Source organism: Pseudophryne corroboree, chromosome 10, assembly GCF_028390025.1.
Source record: "Pseudophryne corroboree isolate aPseCor3 chromosome 10, aPseCor3.hap2, whole genome shotgun sequence".
NCBI lineage: Eukaryota > Metazoa > Chordata > Amphibia > Anura > Myobatrachidae > Pseudophryne > Pseudophryne corroboree.
Window position 1 is genome coordinate 63,268,319 of NC_086453.1, and position 15,515 is coordinate 63,283,833.

Consider the following 15,515-nt stretch of genomic DNA (forward strand, 5'->3'; position numbering starts at 1 on the left):
TTCTTTATCTGCTCGTAAGCAGCCCCCGTGCCCCCTATACACACACACTGGGGCAGATGTATTAACCTGGAGAAGGCATAAGGAAGTGATAAACCAGTGATATGTGCAAGGTGATAAAGGTAGCAGCCAATCAGATCCTAACTGTCAATTTACATATTGGAGCTGATTGGCTGGTGGGTTTATCACCTTGCATATATACTGGTTTATCACTTCCTTATGTTAATACATCTGCCCCACTATCACCTGTTGCCCCGTGCTATAGTCTACTGTGCATACGCAGGTCTGATTTCTGCGGCACCGATGCTGGACAGGTAAGTATAATGTATGGGTTAAGGGTATGTGATGTGAGTCCCCTGTACCCAGGGGGCATATGTGCCAGCACATCCTGCACCCATATCTACTGCACCTACTTTTGTTGTTTCCTTTACATGAGAAGCCCAGTGAGGAGATGCAGGTGGGCTAGGGTGGGGCCAGGGGTGGACTATTCACACCATTAGGCCCCATCCCTAGTGGCAAATAAGTCATGGCACATAATTGGATAGGGGGCGGAGCCAAAATGATGTGATTACAATAGGATTGCATCACTAGGCCCGCCCCCTGTGCTCTGGCTGCTGAGTCCCAGTCTGCCTGCTTCACTAAGAAGTGGGTAGGATGTGGGAGGGATGCTGGGGGTGCAGGGGAGTACCCAAAAAAGGGTGTCTTCAGCAGAATCCAGGAGAGACAGTATTTCCTGCACCCAGGAGAGACAAACCCAGAGTTGTGCTGTGTGACATACCTCTTTATTGATGTATTGCACTTGATTAAGATATTGTACGTTTGCTTATGCTGTACAGTAATTGTAATTAAAAAAAAAAATGTTTCCATTTCTTTTGTAGGTAAAGTGCAAAAATGTGGTTTGTCCAACGATTACATGTCACAAGACAGATTCCGTGCTCGTTGAAGTTGAAGGAGATGACCCTTGTTGTCCAACTTATGAATGTGGTAAGGCATTGTAGAACTAGCAAGTTGGGACTATTCATTGTTTTAGAAATATATATATATATATATATATATATATATATATATGGTATGTAGTTAAGTTGCCGGCAGTCAGGATCCTGGTGGTCACGATACCGATGCTGGTATTCCCACCGCCAATAGCTGGAACCCTGGCTAACAGGGGCTATTCCCACTCGTGGATGCCCACGACACCCATGGACAGGGCCGGTTCTTGGCCTTGTGGCGCCCCGGGCAAAGTATAGGGGCGTGGCTTCAAATGGGGGCGTGGTCAGTTACGCCCCCATTTATGCCCCCTGTAGCGACGTTGAAAGAAAAAATAAAATAAAAAAAAGTATACTTACCATCCCCGTTCCTGACCGCTGCAGACCTCCTCCGCCGGCGGCGCCGCTCTTCTCCTCTCCTCTCCTCGATCTATGGGAGAGACGTTATTACGTCTCTCCCATAGAACAGCATAGACACTAGAGGTCCATTATGACCCCTAGTGTCTGTGCCACTATGCTGTGCGGTGCGCGATGACGTCATCGCGCACCGCACAGCAAAGGTCCTCTACATGAAGGGAAACTAGACCGTAGCGTCTAGTTTCCCTTCATGGAGAGGAGCTTTGCTGTGCGGTGCGCGATGACGTCATCGCGCACCGCACAACTAAGGTCCTCTCAATGAAGGGAAACTAGATGCTACGCGTCTGGTTCCCTTCAAAGCGGGGGGCACAGCGGGGCACTGCGGGGGGCACAGTGGTGGATCTTGCCCTGGTGCGGCGCCCTCCGGATGGCGCCGGCGCCCTCCGGAAGGCGGCGCCCCGGGCAAAAGTACCGCTTGCCCGTGGCAAGATCCGCCACTGCCCATGGAATGGGAATAGAACCTGAGGCGAGTGCAGCAAGCCAGCAAGGGGACTCTTTGCACTTACCCCGCTGCAGGCATATTGACGGTCTGGATGCCGTTTTCAGTATACTGACAGCCGGCATCCCGGTCACTGGTACATCATACTGAGCCTATATATATATATATATATATATATATATATATAAATATACCTTATGTGTGTGTGTGTATATATATATATATATAAAAATATATGTGTGTGTGTGTATATATATATATATATATATATATAGAAAGTTCCAAGAGTAACCACCAGAGGGATCAAACTCAGATAGACCAGCACACTGCTTGAATGCAAAAACTTTTTTACTGGTTTCAAAATGAAAAGTGCTATTTATAGGCTTGCCTACACACCACACTGGATGCGCCCAATCTCATCTGATCTTGGAAGTTAAGCAGTGTTGGGCCTGGTTAGTACTTGGATGGGAGACCACCTGGGAATACAAGGTGCTGTAGATACAAGGGCAAGCTTATTAGGCACAAGACACTTTGGAAATTGACACTGCGGTGTGTGCAGTGGTCGGCACTATGACACTTTATTCATTCCCCTGAAGAAGATATTCGAAACAGCTGTCGGGATGTTAAGTATCTACTGTTTTAATTCATATGCTGCTACTACCATGTGTGCCATATGCTTGCTGCTATAAATAGCACTTTTCATTTTGAAACCAGTAAAAAAGTTTTTGCATTCAAGCAGTGTGCTGGTCTATCTGAGTTTGATCCCTCTGGTGGTTACTCTTGGAACTTTCTGCATTACTTCACTGACCGAGCACCAGCATCAATTATAATAGAAAGTGTGAAGCGGCTTCTTTTGTGGATTTTTCTATATATATATATATATATATATATATATATATATATAAAATGCAGACATTGGATATATTCATATCACTTGTTATGTAAGCAGATAGGAATGGGGATCTGTGTTATGAAGATACGTATTACAATGATTGTCTTTTTTTATTTCAGAATGTGGACAATGTGGCCCAAAAAAATACTGTAATGGACTTGATCCGATTACGTCCATTGATCCAGAAAACAACTGTTGTCCAGTATACAAATGCAGTTAGTATTATTATTAAAATTATTATTACTCCAGTACATTTTTAAAGTTCCGAAGTGTTCCACTATGACAGAAAGTGAAGAAAACAAGACGTAGATAAAAGAAGACAATACAGAGTAGTACAAATAAATGGAGACATGAAAAGAAGGAGCAGAGAACCCATCTCATGAGAGCTTACGCTGTAGCTGGAAGATGGCACAGCGGGCAGAATAGGGCAGTATAGGGTGAAGTAGGGTCACTCCAATCACATCACAGCATGTCGCCTAACACAGAGCGCACAAACACACACACACATATATATATATATATATATATATATTCAGCAAAAAACAGCAGCTGGCACTCCAAGCACGTCACAGCATGTTGTTTATCACAGAGCAGACATACAGACACATAGCACACACACACGCACACAATAGACAAACAATAGCATACATACACACACATAGCAGTAGCACACAGCATGCATACATACTTACAGCAGACACACACAGTAGCATACATACACACACACACACACACACACACACACACAGCTGACACACACACAGCTGACACACACACACACACACACACACACACACACATACACACACACACACACATTATAATATACATACTGTACACATACATCTCTTTCACAAAAAATAAAACACAGCCACCATAATTGTATATAGACGCTGCCTGCCCCTGCCAGTTCAGCATGTGCCCACCTAGCCAGCATGTTTAATTAAAGATGCCCGCATCCTGATCCCCCCACTGGATCCGCCGCTGCCGCTGGCACCCCCTGCATGCGATTCATACCTGCAGTCAGACAGGAGACGCTGCATCTGAGTCGGCCTGTCCAGCCCTGTCTGCCAGGGAAATGCCACTACATTCACCAAGCACAGCGGACTCACATCAGTGACGTGCGGTGGGGTGAGGCAGGTGAGGCAGAGCCTTTCCTGTCATACTAACGTTTGTGTCAGAGTTTTGACTGTATAAAGTATATGAAATATACAAAGAATATGTTAGAAATGTCTTCTTTGCATTATTCTAATCATTTTTATAGCCAAAACTCTGGAGTAAATAGTCTATGGCAGATGAGGCAGTGCCTCCCCCCCACCTACCTTCTCCACACATCTCTGATCAAATCTCACCAAATTTCCAGGTGGTTATACTGCTGCACCTGTGTATAATGCCCACATGTATATACTGCTGCACCTATGTATAATGCCCACATGTATATACTGCTGCACCTGTGTATAATGCCCTCATGAATATACTGCTGCACCTGTGTATAATGCCCACATGTATATACTGTTGCACCTGTGTATAATGCCCTCATGTATATACTGCTGCACCTGTGTATAATGCCCACATGTATATACTGCTGCACCTGTGTATAATGCCCACATGTATATACTGCTGCACCTGTGTATAATGCCCACATGTATATACTGCTGCACCTGTGTATAATGCCCACATGTATATACTGCTGCACCTGTGTATAATGCCCACATGTATATACTGCTGCACCTGTGTATAATGCCCACATGTATATACTGCTGCACCTGTGTATAATGCCCACATGTATATACTGCTGCACCTGTGTATAATGCCCACAAGTATATACTGCTGCACCTGTGTTTAATGCCCACATGAACCATTTGGCTCATATATTGTGTGTAAATCTGGCTCTGGTACTAACCAGTGCCTCCTTAGAAATTTACCTCACCGCACGTCCCTGCTCATTATACTAAAGGGACACAGCTCTGCCGCGTTATGCCTGAAGCCCTGCGCTTCATGTGGATAAGAAAATTGCATTCAACTGTGCCAATTCATTGTCTGCCAGGGGGGGTTTCCAGGTACTCGGTCCCCCCCTGCGTGCGTGTATGGAGTTAGTTACCAGGGATGGGGCAAGGCAGTACCAGAACTAAGAGGGTGAGGGGGAGAGTATTTTGAGGTTATATCTGACATGTATGAAGGGGTCTTGTTGTGGAGGGCTTGTAGGTAAGGGTGAGTCATTTTATTTAGACTCAACAGGGCACATGAAGCCATTGTCTGGATTTGCAAAGTGGTGCAGCAGATGTGACACTAGGCCATACCTCCCATCTGTCACAATTTTCGCGGGCCTGTCCCGCTGTCCCACCCACGGGCCACAGTGTCCCGCTGCGCCGCGCCAAAGTGTCCCTGTTGCACTTCTCCCAATGTTGGGAGGTATGCACTAGGCTGCGATTCTAGCCACACAGGAATTGGTTTTACACTTGTACACAGATGTAGCACAAAGAAAGCTGCGGCCACGCACATTGGAATCCTTTTTATTCAGATTCCAACTCAGTTGCACACAGATGTACAAATGTCATACATTCCAACGGTCTGCGCCTTCTAGCAACACAGCTTTGTCACTTACACTAGTTTTATTTGTGTGAATAAGATGCATATCTTCAGCAAAAAGATGCTTGGCATGGCACTGCTGAAGTGCCCAGGGCTTGGCGCGCTGAGAATGGCTGTTTGGCGTGACTGAAGCCACAGTATAATAGGACACATTCAGTTGTAGTTGCAGAGGTGGTGCTGCGGCACAGTCCAAAATTCATATAGGGGAGACCCTGCCTCTGTAGACGCCACTGGACACATCTGTATCTAAGTATCACTGTGTTTTTGGGTGTGTATGGTGGGGGTGGGGGAGGGGGGATTTGAGGTGGAGGTGTATTAATGATCACATTTAGAATGCGATCAATAATGGACACTTCGTACTTACCTGCTGGAATGTCGGCCGGCATGTATAAATGTACAGGGGCAGCTCCACAGGGTGTGGTTCATAGGGTTGACAGTGTGTAGGTTGACCATGTTTGGGTCGACCACTATTGGTCGACAGTAACTAGGTCGAAAGGGTCTCTAGGTCGACATGGTCTAGGTCGACAGGTCAAAAGGTCGACATGCATTTTTTATGTTTTTTGGGCGTCGTTTTCTCCGTACAGTGACCGGGAACCCCAATTAGTGCAACGTGTCCCCTCGCATGGCTCGTGAGCTTCAGGCAAGGTGCCTCGCTCTGCTACCGCTGCACTCAGCACAGGTCACTATTTCCAATTGTAGTCCGTGTAGTCCGCGTATGAAAGTTCATGAAATGGAAAAATTGAAAAACTCATGTTGACCTTTTGACCTGTCGACCGAATACATATCGACCTAGAGACCCTGTCGACCTTGAAACCCTGTCAACCTAGAAACTGTCGACCAATAGTGGTCAACCTAAACATTGTCGACCTAGTTACGGTAAACCTAGAGACCGGATCCCAGCTCCGTGATATGCAGCTATCCCGACATTGGGGTAAATTTACTAAGATGGGAGTTCTATTTAAGATGGGATGTTGCCCATAGCAACCAATCAGATTCTACTTCTCATTTATTTAGCACCTTCTAGAAGATAATACCTATAGTCTGATTGGTTGCTATGGGCAACATCCCATCTTAAATAGAACTCCCATCTTAGTAAATTTACCCTATTGTGTTCACTTTTGAGTTTATGACCCAGGTGAAGTAATGTGCTACCTATAGGCATCACCATCTAAGGATGGCATTGCCTATTGGGCACAAGCTCAGCAAATTGTGCTTTCTGAAGCTTGATGCATATGGGCACATAGCCCACAGAATTCTTTTTTGAGAATGAGGTATTTTCCAGGTGTAACTTGCTCACTGGCGCGATGTGTACGTGGAATGATATGGCGGACGGCACATCGTTATTGCAGTACACATCAGAACGATGTAATGAGCGATCCCTCGTTCTGTCCTTCATTACACTGCTAGGCAACGCATGCAATAACGTCCGGTTGGCCATGCAGCACAGACTACCAGACGAAATCGTAAGCAATCGTGCAATCGCTGGAGTGCGCAGATCGGGCACACGCGCTGGATGATCCGGCCAATATGCCATTACGATTCGTCCAGAAACAACATATCGGGCCGATATCGCTCCAGTGTGTACCCTGCTTTACACCCTACTCTGCACCAACTCCAATGTGTACAAAGTTATACACTGCTCAGTTTAATTACATTTCTATGAAAGATATTTTCTAGATTTCATACAGTTGGTTAAGCTCTGAAAGTGCATTATTCAAAACCTAATGGAAACAATAGAAACTATTTTGCCGTGAATTATCTTTGGTGCAGTATGCCTGAAGCCCATAGATGGCGCTAAGTCCCTCGTCTAAAAATAATATTTTCTGAATAGCAAAACCTCTTTTCATATAGCTTCAAATCATAGAGGAACTCTGCTGGGAAGTTCCCAAGCTCAAATGTCAGCCAAGTATTTACAAGTGTGGCGTTGCACCAGAAATATTGTTGTTAACTGTATCATATTAAGTAAATTTGTCTATGGAAGTGGAAGTAATATTTTTTTTGTACTTTTTTATTTTTTTACAGATAATGAAGGTACTCAAACAAAGCCAACAGTAAGTTAATATTCTATAACTATTCTGTGCATCAAGTTATGAACATTGTAAATTGTACCCATCAACTACATATAGCAAGAATGCATATTAGTGTACTAAAGCAATATTGGTCTACAAGCTGCTAGTAGCTATTGAATTGATAGCTGCCTTCTCATGAACAGCATACCCTCCAACATTAAACACATAAAAATCGGTACAAAGTAGAAAAGGGGCGTGGCCACAATAAAGGGGTGGCCACGCCCCCTTTCCTATACTTTCAATGGAAGCTTGGAGAGTCAAAAATCGGTACAGCCCATAAAAAAGGTACTGTACCCAGCGGCGGATTGGGATCGAAAACCAGCCGGTGAAAGTTATGGAAGCAGCCCTCATGGGGGAAGGAGGGGTGTCTGTTGAGGGGGTGGAGTCTGTCAAGTGGGAGGGATTACTGCTTAGAAGGCCTGAGGGCATGCACGTATGGAGAGTGCGCGCCGCAGGTGCGCTGCAAAATTTTAAGGGCGTGGCTTTGTGGGGAAGGGGCGTGGTCACATAATAGTGCCAATTCCCATTACACCACACAGTAGTGCAACTTATACACATGCCACCAGGTAGGACCTCCTATACACACTGCGCCAGGTAGAGCACGTTATATATATTCTGCCAGGTAGAACATGGTATACACTTTACTCCAGGTAGAGCATGGTATACACTTTATGCCAGGCAGAGCACATTATACACATTGCACCAGATAAAGCACGTTATACATATTGCATCAGGTAGAGCACGTTATAGACATTGCAACAGGTAGAGCACGTTATACACATTGCACCAGCTAAAGCACGTTATACACTTTGCACCAGGTAGAGCACATTATACACATTGCACCGGGTAGAGCACGTTATACACTTATATATATATATAACTGCAGCAGAGCCCGACACTCCTGACAGAGGTTATAACGGCCCCGGTGCCATCCAAAAGAAGTTAGACAGGCAATTTGTTAGCACTCACCGGACTTATTCATACAAATAAAGACACTGCACTACCACCAACACAGTACTAACGTTTCAGAGTTTAATCCCATGTATAAGTCCGGTGAGTACCGCCACTAACATATTGTCTATAGAATATATATATATATATATATATATATATATACAGTATATATATGTAATAATGAAGTCAAGAATACGGCACCAGATGTTATCTAGTAAGGTATCTTGCTCCGGTGCCCTCCAGGGGATTGCTGTCCCAATGTATGCTGGCAAATAGCTGCAAAACGTGCTTTTTATTATCAACGTTTCTGGCTGTATGACGCATATATATAGTATGCGACATACAGCGGCACACCACGCCGCAATAATGAATACCACACAGGAGGTATGTTTCAGCGTTTCAATGCCTAAACATAATATACAGCATTTTCATCAGGACGTCGTATATTATGTTTAGGCATTGAAACGTGGAAACATACCTCCTGTGTGGTGTTCATTATTGCGTGGAGTGCCGCTGTCTGTTGCATACTACACTTCCTTTTACTGCGGGCAACCAGCTAAGTAATGGTGATATATGGAGTGTAATATATATAAAAGCCTCAGGGCTGGGCTGGAGACGGTCCTGGAGTCGGAGACGTCCTACAAAGGCTTATGGCGGGGCTGCTGCAGCTGCACTTGCGCAGCAGCTCCGCCGGCGGCAATCTCTAGTTAGCTTCAGATTAAAGCTGCATGGATCGGAGCTAAGCTCCACTCGCGGGAGCCGGCCAGCTGGGGGATGACGGCGGGCACTGAGGGTACGTCCGGACCAACCATACGGAACCTGGTCCGGCCTCCCGGCGTGCCAATCCGCCGCTGACTACAGTATACATTAAATACACAGATAAATGACACAAATGATTTCACACAGAAAATAGCCAGCCCCACATAACTAATTATAACAATAGCGGTAAAATAGGTGACCCCAGTATGAAAATGTAAATATACCCTGAATAAGAAGGCTGGCATTGGGGTGGAGCGGAGGTACCCGTAGGCAGATCAGTGGTGCCCCTGCTGGCAGTACCTGTTGTAGAAGTTTAGGGGCCTCTGCTGACACTGGGAGGAGGTGGTTACCCTCAGGGGGGCAGTCTGTTCCTCTCCTCACAGACTGACAGAAGGGTGTGGAGGCGAGTGCAGGGGGGGGGGGGGGGGGGGGGGACAGGAATTTGCAGTTAAAAGAAAAGTTGTGGAACTGAGACCTGGGTGGGGGCAGTGGCTGTAGAACTACGCTACAAGTACCAGCATGATCATCCAAGGTCAGGCTGGCACTTGTAGTTCCACAAGAGCCACTGCTGTATGTTGCAGGTACCTGGGGGTGGGAAAGAATGAGATACTGGGGGAGAGGGTGCTGGGAGATCAGACACAGAAAGGCAGAAAGTGAAAGTGAAACTCTGGGGGAAGGGGGAGAGGAGGGGAGCACTGCTGCTGCTGCCTCCTGTGGCGGAGACCGTGATAGATAAGTACAGTGACAGCATCTGGTGCTGGAGGCAGAGGGGGGAGATGTGTCATAGTGATGAGTCCTAGGAATACAGCGCTGACTGTATGTACCACAGTGCCTGAAGTTGCAGGCAGCATCTGTCAGTGGGCGTGGCTGTGGCTATGTTTCTCACCCCCTGCTGGATCCGCCACTGGCTTATAGGGGGGCTGCTGCGGGTGCACAATGCGCAGCAGCTCCGCCGGCGGACATCTTTTAGTCAGCTTTAAGTTAACGTTGCCGCAATCGGAGCTAAACTCCGTTCGCAGCAGCCGGCTAGCATGGGGGATGACGGCGGCCACTGAGGGGACATCCGGACCAGACAAACGGAATGTGGTCCGGCCTCTCGGCATGCCAATACGCCGCTGACTGTACCAGCCAAAAAGGTACAGTTGGAGGGTAAGGAATAGTGTAAGGTGTGTAAGTAACAATACTGGGGATCCGTTTAAGATAATGGCTGTTGGGATCCTGGCAGTCAGAATACCGACTCTGGATTCCCGACACCCATCAGAATGCCAACGTTGGAATCCTAACAGCTGGCATCCCAACCATAAGAATAGCAGGCGGGTTAGGCTTAAGGGAGGAAGGGGTGGGGGGCCAGCATGGGAGGTTAAGTTTAGGGGCCACCTGGGTGGGTTAGGGTTAGGCTGCTGGAGGGGAAGGTTAGGATTAGGGGGTAGAGGAGAGGGGATAGCATACTTACCTCGCCCCTGTCGGGATTTAAGCATAGGGATGCCAGCGTCAGTATTATGACGTGGCATCCTGTCCGCCAGTTACACATACCTGTACCAAACCTCATTTCTGTGGGGGATATTCATTTTCTCAATAATTTGCATTGAGTTTAACCTGCTGTTGCTAGTATATTATTTGGTTGAGCAGGACAGGGGGGCTCACAAGACAATAGACTAAGGTCTTCGGTGTCTTTGCCTCCATGCCCTGTGCCGCAGCAGTCTTCTGCAACTGGTATGAAACCTTTACAGAAATTTGGAATAAGTGATCTGTCCTATTTGACCCTTTTTGCTGCCCTGGCCCATGCCATGACACCCTTTCTGACTTTATTTTCCCCTATTTTTCTCTTTCTCGTTTTACATGTGAGAAAAATGTTGTGGACATAATGTAAATGAAATGAAATCTATCTACATATCACTCTCAGATCTAGACGCTTGGGTTTATATTACATGTTTACTGTAGAGTGGACGAGATGCAGCCAAACCTCTGAAAGTGCCGTGTATGGAGGTTTGGCTATGTACTGCATTTGCACCAAGCCCAGAGTGGCACAGATTTTGGGACTGAATTTGTTGGGCAACACAATCTTCAGATGGCATTGCCTAATAGAAGTCTATGGGCTTCTGTCACACTGCCCGTTCTGAGAGGGATCCAACTGCATATCTGCCTGACTTTATTATCCTTGTGGGTTAAATATAGCACTTCCTATATTTTGTTTTGCATATACTGATAGACCATTGTCTTCTATTTAATTTCAGCCTCCTGTCCCCGAGACCACTACAAAGTCGCATCCTGTAAGTTTTAAAGTCCTACTAGCAACCAGTTTTAGTTTAGACACGGAGAGTAACAAGTTATAAAGTAAATTAATATAAAGTATATTGAACTATAATTTTAAAGCCATTTTTCATGTCTTCAACAATAATAGTAACCAGCTTGGTATATGCGAGACGGTATCGGGTCTCTAGGCCAACAGTAACTAGGTCGACAGTGTCTAGGTCGACCACTATTGGGTCTCTAGGTCGACAGGTCAAATGGTCGACATGAGTTTTTCACTTTTTTCTTTTTTTGAACTTTTTCATACTTAACGCTCCACGCGGACTACAATTGGGAATAGTAACCTTACCCGAAGCTCACGAGCCTCTTGACATGTCGACCTAGACCATGTTGACCTAGTATCCCTGTCGACGAAAAAGGAGAGAAGAAGACTCTTTTGTGGGTGCACTCTTAATTGTTGTAAATATCGATTGAGATATTAGAAAGTAAGGATAGAAAAATTTGTTAAAATTAATTGAATTTTATTAGTATCATAATAAAATATATGTAGTTTGGTGTATTGATAACAATAACAATAGTAAGCATTAAATAACAAATATATGCTGTCTAGGACAGGTCTGGATTTCGTTATAAATTGTCCTTAATTAGGGGGATATAATATATTCACAGGTTAGTCTCAACCATAAGCCATTACATGACTTTACAAAAGTAACTGTCAAAAATCACCTGTGTGCCTGAACACCAATTGTGAGCGTATACTTGTTGGAACAAGAGATCATTGGGGGTAATTCTGAGTTGATCGCAACAGCAAGTTTGTTAGCAATTGGGCAAAACCATGTGCACTGCAGGAGGGGCAGATATAACATTTGCAGAGAGAGTTAGATTTGGGTGGGTTATTTTGTTTCTGCGTGGGGTAAATACTGTCTGCTTTATTCTTACACTGCAAATTAGATTGCAGATTGAACACACCCCACCCAAATCTAACTCTCTCTGCACATGTTATATCTGCCCCCCCCCCCCCCTGCAGTGCACATGGTTTTGCCCAACTGCTAACAAAATTGCTGCTGCGATCAACTCGGAATGACCACCATTATTAGCCGCCACATAGACTACTGCAGATAAGAGACAGAATGAAACCGGATAGGAGAGGTGAATCTGCTGTCAGTGTTAGGCATTGAGCATGTTGATCTATCTATCTAAAACCCACTGAAAAATCCAGAACCACATTAAAAACCAATGAAAACGCCAGATCTATATGAAAAAACCCCCTCAGAAAACCAGATCCACATAAAAAAAAGATTAAAAAAAAAACATTGGAAGAGCCAGATCTTACCTCGAGGATCTCCTCCAAGGGCCTAATTCAGAGTTGATCGCAGCAGCAAATTTGTTAGCAGATGGACAAAACCATGGCCCTCATTCCGAGTTGATCACTCGTTAGCTACCTTTAGCAGCTGTGCAAACGCATAGTCGCCGCCCAAGGGGGAGTGTTTTGCAGCCAAGCTCTGCAAAAACATTTTGTGCAGTTTCTGAGTAGGTCTGAATTTACTCAGCCGCTGCGATCACTTCAGTCTTTCCAGTCCCGGAATTGACGTCAGACACCCGCCCTGCTAACGCATGCACCCCCGCACCCACCCGCGCACACACCCCTCCACCACCTGCAGCACCTCCAGACCCCCTCCCCCATCCACCGCAAATCCACACACCTGTCCCTCCACCACCCGTGGCACCCCCACCCACAGCACCTACGGACCCCACACCTCAACACACACGGACCCTCCCTCCTCCGGACCCCTAACCCCATTCACTGCACCCCCCCCTCTCCCACCCGCAACGCCTCCACACCTCCTACCCACCCGCCACACCCTTTCCCACCCGCAGTACCTCTGGAACCCCTCCCCCATCCAGCCCAGCATCTGCCCCTCCCCCACCTGCCCCTCCCCCACACACACAGCCCCCCCGGCCCCCTCCCCTGGTACCCACCCGCGGCGCCTCCAGACCCCCTATGCCACCCGCCCCTCCACCACCTACATCACCTCCGGACCCCCTCCCCCATCCGCCACACCCCGCATCTGGCTCTCCCCCGCCCGCTGCACCTTTGGATCCCCTACCCCACCCACGCAGCAGGCCCTTCCCAATCCGCATCGCCTACACCATTCGCAACAGCACCGCACCCGCCACTCCCCCACCCACGTTACCCCCGCATCCACCCCTCCCCCACCCACCGCGCCCCCTGGACACCTCCCCCATCCACTGCACACCCGCACCCACCCCTTCCCCATCTGCAGCGCCTTCGGAACCCCTCCTCCATCCGAAACAGCCCTGCAGCTGCCATCCCCCACCTGCGACACCCCTGCTCCTACCCCACCCACAGCGCCTTCATACCCCCTCCCCCATCCGCGGTCCCCACTCCCCAAACCCCTTACTGTTGCAAGGGACTACGCCCCCTTCATCATCGGACGCCCTTTCATTGTGCAATATTCAAACACTAACAAAACTAGGAATGCAGGTAATACTCCATATATTGAACCCCAGAAAGGCGTGCAGGGGTTAAGGGGGCGTAGCCCCTTCCGACGGTGTGAAGAGCGCCCGTAGGGCGCGATGAAGCACCTAGTATATATATATATCTCTACACATATATAGGGTTCACTATGGTATGCAGGCTCCCGGCGACCAGCATACCGGCATCGGGAGCCCGACCGCCGGCTTACCGACAGTGTGGTGAGCGCAAATGAGCCCCTTGCGGCCTCGCTGCGCTCGCCACGCTACGGGCACGGTGGCACGCTATTTTATTCTCCCTCCAGGGGGGTCGTGGACCCCCATGAGGGAGAACAATTGTCAGTATGCCGGCTGTCGGGATCCCGGCGCCGGTATACTGTGCACCGGGATCCCGTCAGTCGGCATACTGAAGACCACCCCATATATATACCGTGTTTATATATATATATATATATATATATATATATATATATATAAAAACACAGATTCCCAAGTGCGCTAGTAATGTGATGTAATTACACAATTCTTCCAGCGTTTATTTCATCAGAAAATGTGGACTGGAGGATGTTTAAATCTGGGGACCTGTAACAGACACCCCTCACCAAAAAGTCACCCAAACAAGAGGCCAACAGGCCAATTAATAAAAAGTTATTTTAATAACATATGATTAAACATATGAATTTTAGTACACAATATAAAATTATATAAATAAAACACAGCCACAACCAACATGTTTGTAAGATGGATTCTAGATACTCCCTCACCTTTTTCAAGGTGCGAGCTCGAAGGGAGTATCTTCACAAACTAGGGTGCGATTTTCTGACTGACAGTCAGCACACTTGGGAATCTGTGTTTTTCTTTGTATGTTTCTGAGGTATCCCAACAAAGACCTCTCCCAGTGTGTCGCTCCTGAGTTGGCGCGAGATAAAGATACTTCTGTGTTTTTTTTTATATATATATATATATATATATATATACACACACACATCTACATAGCATATTAAACATGCATATATATATATATATATATATATATACACACACATACAGTACACGTATATATACACATGTATATATATCATATGTGTGTGTGTGTTTATATGTATGTATGTATATACATGTGTATATATGTATGCACATGGATATATATGTGCTATAATTAAAATAAAGTAAACTTTTATTGCACTTACAAGTTACAAAGTTATAAAAAATATTGGCTAAAATGACCTTCAGGCTGTGTGTATAAGGTGTATATGAAACATAAACGCATTCTGTGCTTAGACTTAGGTCCCATCGCCATGATATCTCATTATGGTATGCAATTATTCCAAAATACGGAAAAATCCCATATCCAAAATACCTCTGGTCCCAAGCATTTTGGATAAGGGATACTCAACCTGTATTATTATTATTATTATTATTATTTTAGCAGCATTTTGGAAAATATCTATTTATAGGGGATTGCAGGCACCAGCGTCCCACCAAAGCATGACAATCACAAGGTCTTAATGACAGATCTCAGAATGCTATTAACATGGCAGAATATACAAAGAATAAAAAACAACGTAACAGTAAATCAGGGTCTAAGCTTTGGACATATGAGTCTGTGCTGGACATTTGCATTGTTCCACATTGCTCTTCATAACTTAGTTGTTATCCCACTGAAATCA

At 46.1% G+C, this 15,515-nt stretch overlaps 1 protein-coding gene and 1 pseudogene across 1 annotated transcript in view; both read left to right on the forward strand.

Moving 5' to 3' along the window:
• LOC134965190 (otogelin-like protein) overlaps window positions 1-15,515 on the forward strand; it is a 128,087-nt gene that overhangs the window by 53,784 nt on the left and 58,788 nt on the right. The window contains exons 41-45 of the mRNA XM_063941703.1: window positions 876-986; window positions 2,848-2,943; window positions 7,340-7,368; window positions 10,172-10,235; window positions 11,334-11,369. Of these exons, the coding sequence (XP_063797773.1) occupies window positions 876-986; window positions 2,848-2,943; window positions 7,340-7,368; window positions 10,172-10,235; window positions 11,334-11,369 (336 nt within the window). The remainder of the gene's footprint in view (window positions 1-875; window positions 987-2,847; window positions 2,944-7,339; window positions 7,369-10,171; window positions 10,236-11,333; window positions 11,370-15,515) is intronic.
• LOC134967310 (5S ribosomal RNA) lies at window positions 2,223-2,337 on the forward strand (annotated as a pseudogene).